The sequence below is a fragment of the Chiloscyllium plagiosum genome, chromosome 12 (genome assembly GCF_004010195.1).
Source record: "Chiloscyllium plagiosum isolate BGI_BamShark_2017 chromosome 12, ASM401019v2, whole genome shotgun sequence".
NCBI classification, from domain to species: Eukaryota; Metazoa; Chordata; class Chondrichthyes; order Orectolobiformes; family Hemiscylliidae; genus Chiloscyllium; species Chiloscyllium plagiosum.
This window is the reverse complement of record NC_057721.1, coordinates 3,091,845-3,104,205: the sequence shown is the minus strand read 5'-3', so window position 1 is coordinate 3,104,205 and position 12,361 is coordinate 3,091,845. Positions and strand designations below refer to the sequence as shown.

At 46.1% G+C, this 12,361-nt stretch overlaps 1 protein-coding gene and 1 non-coding gene across 2 annotated transcripts in view; one reads left to right on the top strand and one right to left on the bottom strand.

Moving 5' to 3' along the window:
* Positions 1 to 4,411, bottom strand: part of LOC122554906 (NACHT, LRR and PYD domains-containing protein 3-like) — a 10,200-nt gene extending 5,789 nt beyond the window's left edge. Inside the window, 2 exon segments of the mRNA XM_043700296.1 lie at positions 4,002 to 4,077; positions 4,261 to 4,411. Coding sequence (XP_043556231.1) covers positions 4,002 to 4,077; positions 4,261 to 4,359 — 175 coding nt within the window. The 5' untranslated portion in view covers positions 4,360 to 4,411.
* A 5,147-nt stretch (positions 4,412 to 9,558) lies between these two features.
* On the top strand, positions 9,559 to 9,630 carry trnag-ucc. Its single transcript has one exon. It is a non-coding gene; the product is annotated as a tRNA-Gly (tRNA).
* The last annotated feature ends 2,731 nt before the right edge of the window (positions 9,631 to 12,361 follow it).

Here is a 12,361-nt window from a genome sequence, read left to right as displayed (position 1 = left end):
AGAGCGCCTCATCTTCCGCCAAGGAACCCTCCAACCACAAGGAATGAACTCAGATTTCTCCAGTTTCCTCATTTTCCCTCCCCCCACCTTGTCTTAGTCCCAACCCTCGAAGTCAGCACCACCTTCCTAACCTGCAATCTTCTTCCTGACCTCTCCGCCCCCACCTCCACTCCGGCCCTCACCTTAACCTCCTTCCACCTATCACATTTCCAACGCCCCTCCCCCAAGTCCCTCCTCCCTACCTTTTATCTTAGCCTGCTTGGCACACCCTCCTATTCCTGAAGAAGGGCTCATGCCCGAAACGTCGATTCTCCTGCTCCTTGGATGCTGCCTGACCTGCTGCGCTTTTCCAGCAACACATTTTCAGCTCTGATCTCCAGCATCTGCAGTCCTCACTTTCTCCTATAAATCTGCAAGACTGAGTAGAGTGGGTTCTTTCTTGATTATATCTATTATTGAGATCTGTCTCAGTTAAATTTTAAAAATATAAACCATAAATTACTAAGTATTAGGTTAGCCTGGAGCAGTGTTTTGAGAGCTGTAAGACTGGGCTATTTTCTGGGTCTGTAGATTGTGAAGCAAAGATGGCCTTCAGTTGAGTGATGTGGTCTTCCTGTTGGATGTGGGAGATTAGGGAGAGTTTCCATGTTACTGATGATTATGTCTGCAGGAAGTGTGTCTGGTTATGAATCCTATCGGATCATATGGATCGGTTGGAACGGCAGTTAGAGGCAATACGGAGTTTACAGGAACTGGGGATGTGATGGATGGCAGTTACAGGAAGGGGGAAAAGCTAAAGATACAATTAACTCCAAGAAAGGGAAAAGGGGTAGGCAGGTGGTGCAGGAGTCTCCTGGGGCTATCCCCATCTCAAACAAGTGTGCTGTTTTGGAAAATATAGAGGGTGATGGACTCTCAATGGAATGTAGGACAAACAGCCAAATTATTGGTATCAAGACTAACTCTAATGTAATGAGAGTTCCAAGCGATCGATTGTGATAGGGCACTCTAGTCAGAGGCACAGACAGATGTTTCTGCGGCCAGCAGCGAGAATCAGAATGGTGTGTTGCCCTCCTTGGTGCCAGGATCAAAGATATCTTGGAGAGGGTGCAGAATGTTCTCAAAGGGGAGTGGGACCAGCAGGAGGTCATTGTACACATTGGAACTAATGACATAGGAAGGGAAAGGGATGAGATTCTGAAGAGAAAATGAAGAAAGTTAGGCAGGGATTTAAAAAGGAGGTCCTCGAGGATAGTAATATCTGGATTATTCCCGGTGCTACGAGCTAGTGAACGTAGAAATAGGAGGATAGAGCAGATGGATGCATGGCTGAGGAGCTGGTACAGGGGAGAAAGGTTCACATTTTTCAATCATTGGAATCTCTTCTGGACTCGGAGTGACCTGTATAACAAGGACGGATTGCACTGGAATTGGAAGGGGACTAATATATTGGCAGGCAGATTTGTTAAGAGCCGCTTGGGAGGATTTAAACAAATAAGTGGGGGGGGTGGAACCCAGGGAGATAGTGAGGAAAGAGATCAGTCTGAGACTAGTACAGTTGGGAAAAGGAGCAAGTCAAACAGTCAGGACAGGCAGGAACAAAGCAGGAAACCAGGGAGGACTGATAAATGAAACTGCAATGCAAGAGACCTAACTCTTTATGTAATCTTTTCATTCACAGATCCTTACAGAAACTCTTGCTACCTGTATGACATTTTCACCCAGCTTCCTGTAATGCTCTAACTTATTTGCTCTGATTAACCTTTTAATCATTCTCTGTTATGCTTCATTTGCTGACGAGGAATCGGGACTGCTGCATATCTTTCCTTGACATATCCTCCACTTGACCAATACAACCAAGCCCAAGGATCAAACCAGGCTCAAAGCCTATCCACCACCTCTAAGGCACAATTAGCTCCAAATTTCCTGGAGGAGTAACACTGAAAAAATTTGACACTTGACAGGCCAAATCAGGTTCCCATTTTGCATCCCATCAATCTTCAACATTTACTCCCTTCACCACTAGCCAGTGGTGCGCCAACAACAAGAATCATTGCACTAACTCATCAAGGCTCCTTAGACCACACATTCTAGACCTGCAACCTCTATCATCGTGAAGGACAAAGACATCAGAGACAAGGAACCACCTGCAAGACCCTCTCCAAGTCACACACCATGAAGACTCGGAACTAGGTTCTGTGCCTTCACTGGTGCTCAGTCAAATTAGTGTTTGGCAACCAGGAGCAGTCCTCGTCAAGCAGTTGCTTTCTTTAGAGGTCAAAAATCCACAACAGTACAGAAACAGGCCATTTGGCCCAACAAGTCCACACCGACCCTCCAAAGAGTAGCATTCGCCTACCTCTACTACTCCACATTTACCCCTGACTAATGCACCAAGCCTCTGAACTGGATGGTCAATTTAGATTAGATTAGATTAGATTAGATTACTTTACAGTGTGGAAACAGGCCCTTCGGCCCAACAAGTCCACATCGACCCGCCGAAGCGCAACCCACCCATACCCCTACATTTACCCCTTATCTAACACTACGGACAATTTAGCATGGCCAATTCACCTGACCCTGCACATCTTTGGACTGTGGGAGGAAACCGGAGCACCCGGAGGAAACCCACGCAGACACAGGGAGAATGTGCAAACTCCACACAGTCAGTCGCCTGAGGCGGGAATTGAACCCGGGTCTCTGGCGCTGTGAGGCAGCAGTGCTAACCCCTGTGCCACCGTGCCGCCCACATTAGCACGGCCAATTCACCTGACCCGCACGTCTTGGACTGTGGGAGGAAACCAGAGCACCCGGAGGAAACCCACGCAGACACAGGGAGAACATGCAAACTCCACACGGACAGACAGTCACCCGAGGCTGGAATTGAACTTGACTCCCTGGCCCTGTGAGGCAGCAGTGCCTACCACTGAGCCATTGTGCAAAAAGATTAAGAAGATGGAGAAACACCAAGAGGAAGAGCTACCAAACACTTGAACAGACCATTGCCACAAACTACACAGATCAATACACTCTGCACCATCTAGCTGTCAGGTCTGAGATGGGTAAACCACATTCACCTGGCACAGATCATACATTTTACACATCATAACTAGACAGAAACTTTGTCATGAACATTAAAAGCTAACTTCTAATAATTTGGAAATTCTCAATCAATTACTCTGCGACTCCTGAACTTTCCTGCCTCCCACCATTCTCACTCCTATTCCAATGCTCCAGTCTCTACAACAATCGAGGTGCCCTCCCTCTCTCTGGTGACTCAGGAGGCCTACTCCACCATATTCACTGCTGTCCATCAGAGGGCTAACGTCTGTACATGGAGAGTGGCTCTCAATAACTCATTACCTTGCAGCCTCCACCTGCCCCTGCCCACCAAATGCCAGCTTCTTTCCTTCACCCACCTAGCTGGCATCCTGGCCCTTGCAATTATCCCTCTCTCACCTCTCATGCCCTGCAGCTTCAACTGCTGCTGCTCCTAGTATTTAGGCCTCAGGCTGAATGATGTTAGGGAGGTTTATGGAGGCTTGATGTTTTTCCAATCTAAGGCCGTTCCTATCCCATACTTGCTGCTGCTGCTAGGCTCACTGGTGAGAAACTGCTCTGACCAAAACCTTCCACCTGTATTTGGAATGATTGTCACAGGTTGTTTAGGACACCATGGGAACAGACTGATGAGTAAAAAAATAATTTAGTCCTGGGCTCTAGTGGCACAGGGGGCAGTGTCTCTGCTTCTGGGTCACAAGGCCCATGTTTGAATGTCACCCGCAGAGGAGTGTTGTAGGATTTTCAAACAGGTTGATAAATCGTGAATAAAACACCTTGGCAAGCCTCATTCTGGCCACTGGGTGACCAAATGGACAAGCCTATTCTACATGATCACTTTCTCCTCAATCTGCTCAGCCCCGAGCCTGTTCCCACTTCCTATGTAAAGTTCTTGCTTGAGATCAGAAGCTTTTTCCAGGACAGAAATTCTATGAAAATACCTGTGTCCATTTCCACTCTTGAAGATATCAAATTTTCTCTCCTGTTCAAATCTTCACCTTCCCAAATAATAATGCTCTGAAACAAAAAAAAATTGAAAACATTACATTGCCCATTAAACCTTCCTCTATGTCAATGCAACTGCTGTTAGCTCTGGAACTGAACACTTCCCACTTGCCAGCATTTGGTCTATATCCTTCTAAACCTTTCCCATCCATGTACTTGTCCAAATGTCTTTTAAGTGTTGTAATTTGTACCCACCTCGACTGCATCCTCTGGCAGCTCATTCCATATACAGTACACACCATCCACTGTGAAAAAGTTGCACAAATTTAGCAGCTGTAACAAAATGACAGACATTAAACGACACATGAGGCATCTGATGGAGACTGGATTCCCAGGGTCACACAGTGTCTGATCTCTCTGGCTCCAACACCCCCCTCCCCCCAGGGTCACACAGTGTCTGATCTCATTGGCTCCAACACCCCCCTCCCCCCAGGGTCACACAGTGTCTGATCTCTCTGGCTCCAACACCCCCCTCCCCCCAGGGTCACACAGTGTCTGATCTCTCTGGCTCCCACTGCACACCCCCTCCCCCCAGGGTCACACAGTGTCTGATCTCTCTGGCTCCCACTGCACACCCCCTCCCCCCAGGGTCACACAGTGTCTGATCTCTCTGGCTCCCACTGCACACCCCCTCCCCCCAGGGTCACACAGTGTCTGATCTCTCTGGCTCCCACTGCACACCCCCTCCCCCCAGGGTCACACAGTGTCTGATCTCTCTGGCTCCCACTGCACACCCCCTCCCCCCAGGGTCACACAGTGTCTGATCTCTCTGGCTCCCACTGCACACCCCCTCCCCCCAGGGTCACACAGTGTCTGATCTCTCTGGCTCCCACTGCACACCCCCTCCCCCCAGGGTCACACAGTGTCTGATCTCTCTGGCTCCCACTGCACACCCCCTCCCCCCAGGGTCACACAGTGTCTGATCTCTCTGGCTCCCACTGCACACCCCCTCCCCCCAGGGTCACACAGTGTCTGATCTCTCTGGCTCCCACTGCACACCCCCTCCCCCCAGGGTCACACAGTGTCTGATCTCTCTGGCTCCCACTGCACACCCCCTCCCCCCAGGGTCACACAGTGTCTGATCTCTCTGGCTCCCACTGCACACCCCCTCCCCCCAGGGTCACACAGTGTCTGATCTCTCTGGCTCCCACTGCACACCCCCTCCCCCCAGGGTCACACAGTGTCTGATCTCTCTGGCTCCCACTGCACACCCCCTCCCCCCAGGGTCACACAGTGTCTGATCTCTCTGGCTCCCACTGCACACCCCCTCCCCCCAGGGTCACACAGTGTCTGATCTCTCTGGCTCCCACTGCCTTCTGATTTCCAAGGTCCACAGTTCCTTTCGTTGAGAATTCAGTGGAGTCCAGAGAATGGGGGCGGGACCTAGAGAGAGGGAGAGAGAAGGACAAAGAGATTGACTTCGTAGTTAGAAAGTGGGAGATGGAGTCATGGAATTTCTTTTTACAGCACAGAAAAGTGACCATTGCCCAATCACATTTGTGCCAGTTATCTAATATCCGTCTATTTTTTAATCCCATTTTCCAGTACTTGACACCGTAGCTTTCTATGGTTAATCTCTAAATGTTTCTCAAATGGTTTAGATAGTTCACGACTCTCTATAACCCCCCCCCCACCTCACTCTTTTCAGGCAGTGAATCTCATGTTTCAGAATGAAATTCCAGTTGTCACAGCTCTGTAGTCAAAGGCTTTTGTCCCTGTTACTACACTAATTTTCATATAACCTGCAAACTTCTTGAATTGAATTGAATTTATTTATTGTCATGTGTACTGAGGCACAGTGAAAAGCTTTGTCTTGCGAGCAATACAGGCAGATGACAAGTTAAATAGCATAGATAACTAAATATTAGGTATAGAGCGGCAAAAACAAAAACACAGGTACAGGCAAATGTTAAGAGTTTGTGAGTCCTTTTAGTATTCTAACAACAGTAGGGTAGAAACTGTTACAAAACCGGCTGGTGTGTGTGTGTTCAGCCTTCTGTACCTTCTCCCCGATGGCACAGGTTGTAGAAAAACATTGCCAGGGTGAGATGGATCTTTGAGAATGCTGGCGGCCTTTCCTTGACAGCGGGCCTAGACCATAAGACCATAAGACATAGGAGTGGAAGTAAGGCCATTCGGCCCATCGAGTCCACTCCGCCATTCAATCATGGCTGATGCGCATTTCAGCTCCACTTACCAGCGTTCTCCCCGTAGCCCATTTGCCGTTATGCCAAATTTCTTCAGCTGCCTGAGGTAGAAGAGACGTTGGGCCTTTGTAACCAGTGTGTCCACATGGAGAGTCCAAGAAAGCTTGTTGTGGATGACCACTCCCAGGAACTTGACACTCTCCACTCGTTCCATCTCTGGGCTGTTAATGTGTAGGGGGGCATGAGTAACATCCCGCCGAAAGTCAATAATGAGTTCCTTGGTTTTGCCGACATTGAGAGCTAAGTTGTTCTCAGTGTACCATTTTTCCAGGTCTTCCACCTCCCATCTGTAATCTGTTCTGAGATTCGACTGACTATGGCAGTATCATCAGCGAACTTGTAAATGGCATTATCTAGTATTTGGCGATGCAGTGAGTATCGTAGGGCACTGAGTACGCACCCTTGGAGGGCTCCAGTGTGGCGTGTTAGTGAGGATGAAATATTGTCCCATTATGGCCTGTGGGTCAGGAAACTGAGGAACCAGTTGCAGAGAGTGGGGCTTAGCCCGAGATCACTAAGTTTAGTAATCAGTCTCGAGGGGATAACAGTATTGAAGGTTGAACTGTAGTCAATGAGTAGGATTCTTACATAGCTGTTCTTGGTGAGGAGTGAAGGGCAACTAATAGGGCATCTGACATGGATCTGTTGGTCCGATAGGCAAATTGGATTGGGTCAAGAGTAATGGGGAGGCTGGAGTTGATTAATGCCGTGACCAGCCTTTCAAAGCACTTCATGACCACCGAAGTTAGGGCCACTGGGCGGTAATCATTGAGACATGCTGCATGAGCCTTCTTAGGCACAGGGATGATGTTGACCCTCTTGAAACAGGTAGCGACAGTGGCTTGCTGCTGGGAGAGGTTGAAGATGTCCGAGAAGGCCTCTGCCAGTTGATCTGCACATGCCCTGAGTGGGAGATGGATTCACACGAAGGAAAACTGATCTGACCTCTGATGCAATGACTGTTGGGATAGGTTCGTCAGGACTTGTCAGAATAGGTGTTACCTCTCTGCCGAAATTCTGCTCAAAGCGAGTATAGAAGCCGTTGAGATGATCTGGGAGGGATATGTCACCACCTGCTATCTTGCACTGTCTCTTTTTAGAACCTGTGGTGTTCTTCAGTCCTTGCCATAGTTGCCGGGTGTCGGTCTGGGTCTTTAATTTGGATCGGTATTGGTTCTTGGCTGTCTTAATGGCTCTGCAAAGGTCATACCTAGATTCTTTATATTTGAGTGGGTCTCCTGATCTGAAGGCCTCGCCTGGTTTTTAGCAGGTTCTGCGTGTCCTGATTCTTCCAGAGTTTCCAGTTGGGGAACGCCCGGATTGACTTCCTAGGTATGCAGTCCTCAGTTGACATTCATTTTGAGATAACTTCAGTACAAGAGCAGGGGATGTACGGCTGAGGCTGGATAAGGCTCTGGTCTGACCACATTTGGAATATTGTGAGTAGTTTAGGACCCCATGTCTAAGGAAGCATGTGCTGGCCTTGGAGGGAGTCCAGAGAACATTCACAAAAATGATTCTGAGGATAATGAGCTTGTCGGACAAGAAATGATTGAGAACTTTGGATCTGTACACATTGGAGGTTAGAAGGATGAGAGGAGATTTCATTGAAATGTACAGAATACTGAGAGGCCTGGATAGAGTCGATGTGTAGCAGACCTTTCCACTAGTGACTAGGATCTGGGGGGCACAGCCTCAGAGCCAAGGGAACGACTCTTTAGAAATGAAATAATGAGGAATTTCTTCAACCAGAGGGCGGTGAATCTGAGGAACTCATTGCCGCAGAGGGCTGTGGAGGGTAAATCATTAAGGGTATGTAATACTCAGATAGGTAAGATCTTTACTGGTAAGGGGATTAAAGAATTATGGAGAGAAGGCAGGAGAATGGGGTTAAGAAACATATCAGCCATGATTGAATGGCAGAGCAGACTCAATGGGCTGCTCCTATTTGTTATGGTCTGTCCACAAACAACAAAAAATAATTCACTGATATGAAGAGTCTACAGAAATTGACACGTTCACCCAAGTGATGAAATGGTGATTGGACAAAGGAGTTGAAAGTGAAATCAATTTTCATAATAAAGAACAATGTGTTTCCATTGGTTAAAAAAAATGGAAACATCAGAAAGCAGAATTATGATCCCCTAATTGATAAAGAAGTTCAGAGTGAAATAGGTTTTCATAATGAAAAACAAAGTAATTCCATTGGCAAGAAAGAATTAGAAAAATCAGAAAATGGATTTTTGATACTCGCTTACTGAACTGTCACCTGGAGTTTCCTCTTCTCCAGAGTTACTGCAGCATCTCCTCAGTCTAACAGCATCTCCTCAGTCTAACAGCATCCCCTCAGTCTAACAGCATCCCCTCAGTCTAACAGCATCTCCTCAGTCTAACAGCATCCCCTCAGTCTAACAGCATCCCCTCAGTCTAACAGCATCTCCTCAGACTAACAGCATCTCCTCAGTCTAACAGCATCTCATCAGTCTAACAGCATCTCCTCAGTCTAACAGCATCTCCTCAGTCTAACAGCATCCCCTCAGTCTAACAGCATCAGTCTAATAGAATCTCCTCAGTCTAACAGATCCTCTTTTTTGCTGTTTTGTTTGAAGAAAACCCTTCACAAAATTTAAAACCCGAAAGAACTGCGGATGCTGTAAATCAGAAACAAAAACCAAAGTTGGTGGTAAAGTTGTATGAGAGAAAGGCGAAAGTGGGTACTGCAGATGCTGGAGATGAGAGTCTAGAGGAGAGTGGTGCTGGAAAAGCACAGCAGGTCAGGCAGCATCCGAGGAGCAGGAGAATGGATGTTTCGGGCAAAAGCCCAAATCAGAATTAACGTTTCGGTCCAGTGGCCCTTTCTGAGAACGTCACAAGTTTTAATTGTGTGATAGTTCCAGGGATGAGCTGAGATTTTCTGGGTATTTTTGTCCTTGATTTATTTCAGATCAGCCCAAATCAGAATTAACGTTTCGGTCCAGTGGCCCTTTCTGAGAACGTCACAAGTTTTAATTGTGTGATAGTTCCAGGGATGAGCTGTCCTTGATTTATTTCAGGAAAGTTGTCCTTGATTTATTTCAGATCATGAGAAATGCTGGTTTGTGTGTATTAAAAAGTGTGGATTAAAAGGTATAATGAGAATTACCCAAACAGTAAAACTCAGTCTTTTATTACTTCTGAATTCTAATATTTCACTGCAAAATGTGCAACAAAAAACGAACGAAGTTTCGAATCAAGAACTATTGCTCGAATTGCACATCAGCTGATGTCCAGAGTTGTCTCTAACGTAGCGATGGTGGTATAGTGGTGAGCATAGCTGCCTTCCAAGCAGTTGACCCGGGTTCGATTCCCGGCCATCGCAAGCTGTAGTTTTTAAACCACTCAACAGCAAAAAGACCATTTCCAGCAGTGGGAATGAAACACTTACATCTGCACATCACCTTGAGTCAGCCACATTAACGGGGCCAAACCTCTGGAGTGCGGCCACCACTTTGAAATTGAGGATGCGCCCTGGAAGATTAAGGAGTCAGGTCGATACCCATTTCAAATAAACTGGTGTCATGACAGAAATCCTGACCTTTTCATTTTATTTCAAGATTTCACTCCTTTCAACATTACTCTCAGTTTTTTCGTGAAATACAACCTAATATCAAGTGAAAAGTGGGTGGGCAGTCCATTGTTTATGGGTACAGCATTATTTATTATATCAGATCGGTTATTTTATTTTTTAATTGAAATGTACACCAATCTGACTGTGTCGAGCACAGACAGAATCTGTTTGCTCACTTCATTCACCCTGACAGACTCTTGAGTATTTCTGCGGGGTGGTTGCAATTCCCACTTGTGGCCAGTAGTGGTCACTAACTTGCGGAACAATGAAGTTCCCAGATCAGAGAGAAGGAGAGAACAGACAATAATTGTTGCCCTTGTGTTGGACGGTGCAGGTCAGAAATAGGAGGAGTGGAGACCAGCTACTTTTATATTTCCAGTAATGAGAAAATGACTCGGTAAAACTCCGAGAGATGATAGAAATGACCACACAGTGAGTGAAAGTTTAATCCAAGATAAAGTTAAAAAATCACACATTGTTACCTGATGAAGGAGCAGCTATTGCTTCCAAATAAACCTGTTGGACTATAACCTGGTGTTATGTGGTTTTTAACATTGTCCACCCCAGTCCAACACCGGCTCCTCCACGTCATCATCCAAGATAATCATCATGGATGTGTTAAGGGAAGGTAGTGTCTGATGAACTTGACTGATTTTGTTTAAAGGATAAAGAATGAAGGAAGTGTTTGTGATGTAGACCAATCTGATGATAAGAAAAATGCTGCATGTGTTCTGAAATAGTTCAGTTCCTTAAGGTTCAGAAACTAAACAGAAATTGCTGGAGAATCTGAGCAGTGTTGCACCTTCAGTGGGGAGAAAGCAGAGTTGACATTTTGGGTCTCGTACGTCTCCATCTGATGAAGTGTCGCAATTCTTTGATTTTTCCTCAGGCTTCAGTATTAGTCACCTGTTTGCCTGGTGTATATATCACTGTTGTGGAATTGGTGTCGGATATCGAATTTGCAGATGATAAAACATTCGTCATTGGTTTTGGGGAAGCTGTCTGCAGACTGTGGGGAGATCTACATCAGCTGGTGAGCTGCACAGCAAAGCTGTGAAAGGGGATTCGATCTGGAGAACGTTGGGATTCAGTAAACGATCACTGGTCCCATATCTATCATCCTCTCTACAGACTGGTCAACATGAACCAACAAAGAGATCTTAACTGTCCCCTCAATCTACTTATTATCTTGTTTATATGAAAGTAAAGGTAAATTTGAACAATTCTGTTACTGTACTCAATTTCAGCCAATACATATCCTCACACTCAGACCCCTCTCTGATTTAAGATGCTCCTTCACATAGAGTCATAGAGTCATAGAGATGCACAACACAGAAACACATCCTTTGGTCCAATCCGTCCATGGTGACCAGATATCCCAACCTATTCTAGTCCCAACAGCCAGCACCTGGCCCATATCCCTCCAAACCCTTCCTATTCATATACCCATCCAGATGCCTTTTAAATGTTGCAATTGTACCAGCTTCCTCTGGCAGCTCATTCCATGCACGTACCACCATCTGTGTGAAAAAGTTGCCCCTTAGGTCTCTTTTATATCTTTCCCCTCTCATCCCAAACTCTAGTTCTGGGCTCCCTCACTCCAGGGAAAAGACTTTGTCTATTTATCCTATCTATGCCACTCATGGTTTTATAAACCTCTATAAGGTCACCTCTCAGCCTCCGACGCTCCAGGGAAAACAGTCCTCGCCTATTCGACCTCTCCCTGCAGCTCAAATCCTCTCACCCTGGCAACATCCTTGTTAGTCTTTTCTGAACCCTTTCAAGTTTCACAACATCCTTCCAAGAAAGGAGACCGAAATTGCATGCAATATTCCAAAAGTGGCCTAACCAATATCTGTACAGCCGCAACATGACCTCCCAACTTCTGTACTCAATACTCTGACCAGTAAAGGAAAGCATACCAAATGCCTTCTTCACTATCCTAGCTAACTGCAACTCTACTTTCAAGGAGCTATGAACCTGTACTCCACGGTCTCTTTGTTCAACAACACTCCCTATAACCTTACAATTAAGTGCATAATTCTTGCTAAGATTTGCTTTCCTAAAATGCAGCACCTCACATTTATCTAAATTATCCATCTGCCACTCCTCAGCCCATTGGCTCCATTGATCAAGATCCCATTGTAATCGGAGGTAACCCTCTTCGCTGTCCAGTATATCTCCAATTGTGGTGTCATCTGCACAACTTACTTCACAATCATTTGTATAAATAATGAATTGCAGTGCACCCAGCACTGATCCTTGTGGCACACCACTGGTCACAGGCCTCCATTCTGAAAGGCTGCATCTATATTTGCCTCTTTGAATGTTTTTTTTGTCAACTAATATCTCCTTTGGTGGATCAACATCAGCTCTACTTAAACTAAATAACTGCAGAGCTTGAAGATTTGCAATGAAAACAGAAATTATTGGTGAAACTCAGCAGGTCTGGCAACATAGAGTCATACAGCATGGAAATAGA